Source organism: Sitodiplosis mosellana, unplaced genomic scaffold (genome assembly GCF_009176505.1).
Source record: "Sitodiplosis mosellana isolate CC-2019 unplaced genomic scaffold, AAFC_SMos_1.0 Smas_scaffold_2555, whole genome shotgun sequence".
Lineage (NCBI taxonomy): Eukaryota > Metazoa > Arthropoda > Insecta > Diptera > Cecidomyiidae > Sitodiplosis > Sitodiplosis mosellana.
In genome coordinates this window covers 587-2,961 of record NW_022597797.1, presented here as the reverse complement: position 1 = coordinate 2,961, position 2,375 = coordinate 587, and the positions used below count along the sequence as shown (strand labels likewise).

At 32.1% G+C, this 2,375-nt stretch overlaps 1 protein-coding gene across 1 annotated transcript; it reads left to right on the top strand.

Moving 5' to 3' along the window:
• The first annotated feature begins 39 nt into the window (after positions 1-39).
• On the top strand, positions 40-2,072 carry LOC129571468 (cytokine-like nuclear factor N-PAC). Its single transcript, XM_055451264.1, has 5 exons — positions 40-332; positions 929-965; positions 1,027-1,115; positions 1,182-1,308; positions 1,375-2,072. Exons 1-5 carry the CDS (start codon positions 316-318, stop codon positions 1,825-1,827), a joined length of 723 nt encoding a protein of 240 aa, XP_055307239.1. The 5' UTR covers positions 40-315; the 3' UTR covers positions 1,828-2,072.
• The last annotated feature ends 303 nt before the right edge of the window (positions 2,073-2,375 follow it).

Below are 2,375 nucleotides of genomic sequence, written 5' to 3'. Positions count from 1 at the left end.
GTTGTTTGTTGATATATAGTTGGTAGCATTCTTTTGACAAATAGCGCGACCGCCATTTCTCGTCTCTGTAAATTTGTGTTGAGCGTCAGTCTTATTGGTTAAGCATTGAAAATATCGTATAAAATATTTGTATTTAAAAATTTTATATGATTTTTCTTTGGTTCATAAGAAGTTTTTCCGTGAGAATTCTTTGCAATCGTATAATTTGAACTATTTCCAAGTATTTGTGATTGTATTATTTTTGTTGATACAACAATTTGAAGCCGACTCTTCCCACGAAACTTATAGTATACAGAAGTTTGGGTTGAACGAAATATGGAAGATTTAGTTTGGTGAGTTAATTTTTCAAGAAATTTGTGTTCGAGAAATCAAATGATTGGAAATATAATTAATCAAGCTATTTTAACATTCTATGTGTATTAATGATATGAAATAATATATACACTCAAAAATGAAAATGGCGGAGAAGAAGAATTCCAGAAATTTGGAAGAGTTTTAGATTTACATTGAAGAAGAGTAATAAAAAAGTTCAACGCTTCTTTAAAATTATATCTCTAATATCAGAAACAGTTCTATTCAAATTGAATATTTTACAATGGTATCGAATCAGCACAATGAAGTTGAAAGGATGTTGTTATTGTTTTTCTAACCTAACTTATATGTTCTACATATTGCAGCATTTGATAATCGTTAATTATTATCCACAACTATTTGATATTCATCCTATCGCTCACATTTCTTGATGGTTTTGAAATTGACCTGATTTATTTTAGTGATAAACTATACCGTATATACCATAGAAGATCAACAATACAAAACCATTCGATTTATGTTTGAAAACAATAATCCGTCAGAAAGCATACTCTAATTTTTGATAACATTTCTTCCAGAACATATAGATAAAAAGAATTTCACTTTTTTTCATTAGGGCAAAAATGAAGGGCTTTTCACCTTGGCCAGGACGTGTAAGTACCAATTATATTCTTATTTGTATGTTTGTATTGTTTCACTTCATTTTCACCATAGATTTGTTATCCTCCACCTGAGCTTGGTCAAAAACCGAAAAAAGCAAAAGGTCCAGTACGTTGTATTTTTTTCTTCGGAACTTGCAACTAGTAAGTAAAAAATGATGAATTTCTAATTTCAAAAGATGCAAAATATATCGCAGTCATCATTTGCAGTGCGTGGATTGAAGAGAACAATATTAAAAACTATCTTGAGTACAAAGACCAGTTGATAAAGTCGAGTAAAACGGCAGCATTCAAGGAAGCTGTGCAAAAAATTGAAGAATATATATCTGATCCCGTGGTAAGACAAGAAAAAAAATCATTATAATTTTATTTCGGTACGCTTGAATTGTTTTCGGTTTTGCAGAAATACCGCTGCAATGCAGAACCTACAGCGACACATGAAGAGCAGAACAACGACGCGTCCGAAAGTGTTTTCGATAAGTTGCTTGAAGGAGAAGCTAATCATGAAGAAAATGATCGAGGCGACGCTGTTGCAGCCGCAGTTGCTGCAGCCGTTGCACAGCCATCGCCAAAGCCAGTGAAGAAAAAAATAGTAAGTGGATTATTAAAACGATATAGTGAAGGGATCAATATTAAGAAAGTTATGATATTATCATTATTATTATTATTATTTATAAACACTACCAAAAAACTGGCTGAATATTTAGTTTTGCAGGAAAATGACTTAAAGAGTCATGAAAATCCTGATATTTCCATGTTTATACAGTTAGGGTATTACATAGATAGCTTCGATTCAAAGTGTTTCTCGACTTGTATGAGAGTTTGTTATTTGAATGATCCAAAAAATAAAACCTAACCAAAGCATAGAAATGAATAAAGGTAGCCATGTCAACGGTCCATTATACGTGTAAAAATAAAAGATTAAATGAGGCGTAAACGTGGTAATAATGGCCTCAATGACTGCTAAAGTCATCGTTCAATTTATCAAGGAGGTGATAAATTGAGGAGAAGTTTTACGTCTTATCCAAACAAGCCCCTGTTGGTAGTTTTGAATTTGCAGTTGACGTCGAGATCGGAAGATCTGAACAATTTAAATTAATCTTTGTAGAACATTAACATAACATAATCAGTTTTTCATTATAAAAAAATAGGTCAAATGTAATACAGAAAAGTTGCGCGGAAAAATGTCGATGATGAATGAGCGGATATATACATAACTGTATAGTAAACTCTAGTGAACTATACAGCTATCTCTTTTCATTTGAAAATTTTCCACACAACTTTTCTGTGTTACATTTTCGCTCCAAACTACTCATATCACCAGTCAATGACAGATAACTGAGGATATATGCTCAGCATAGAAACTTAGTAAGCTGAGATTGGGCATTTGAATCCGTGAGCATA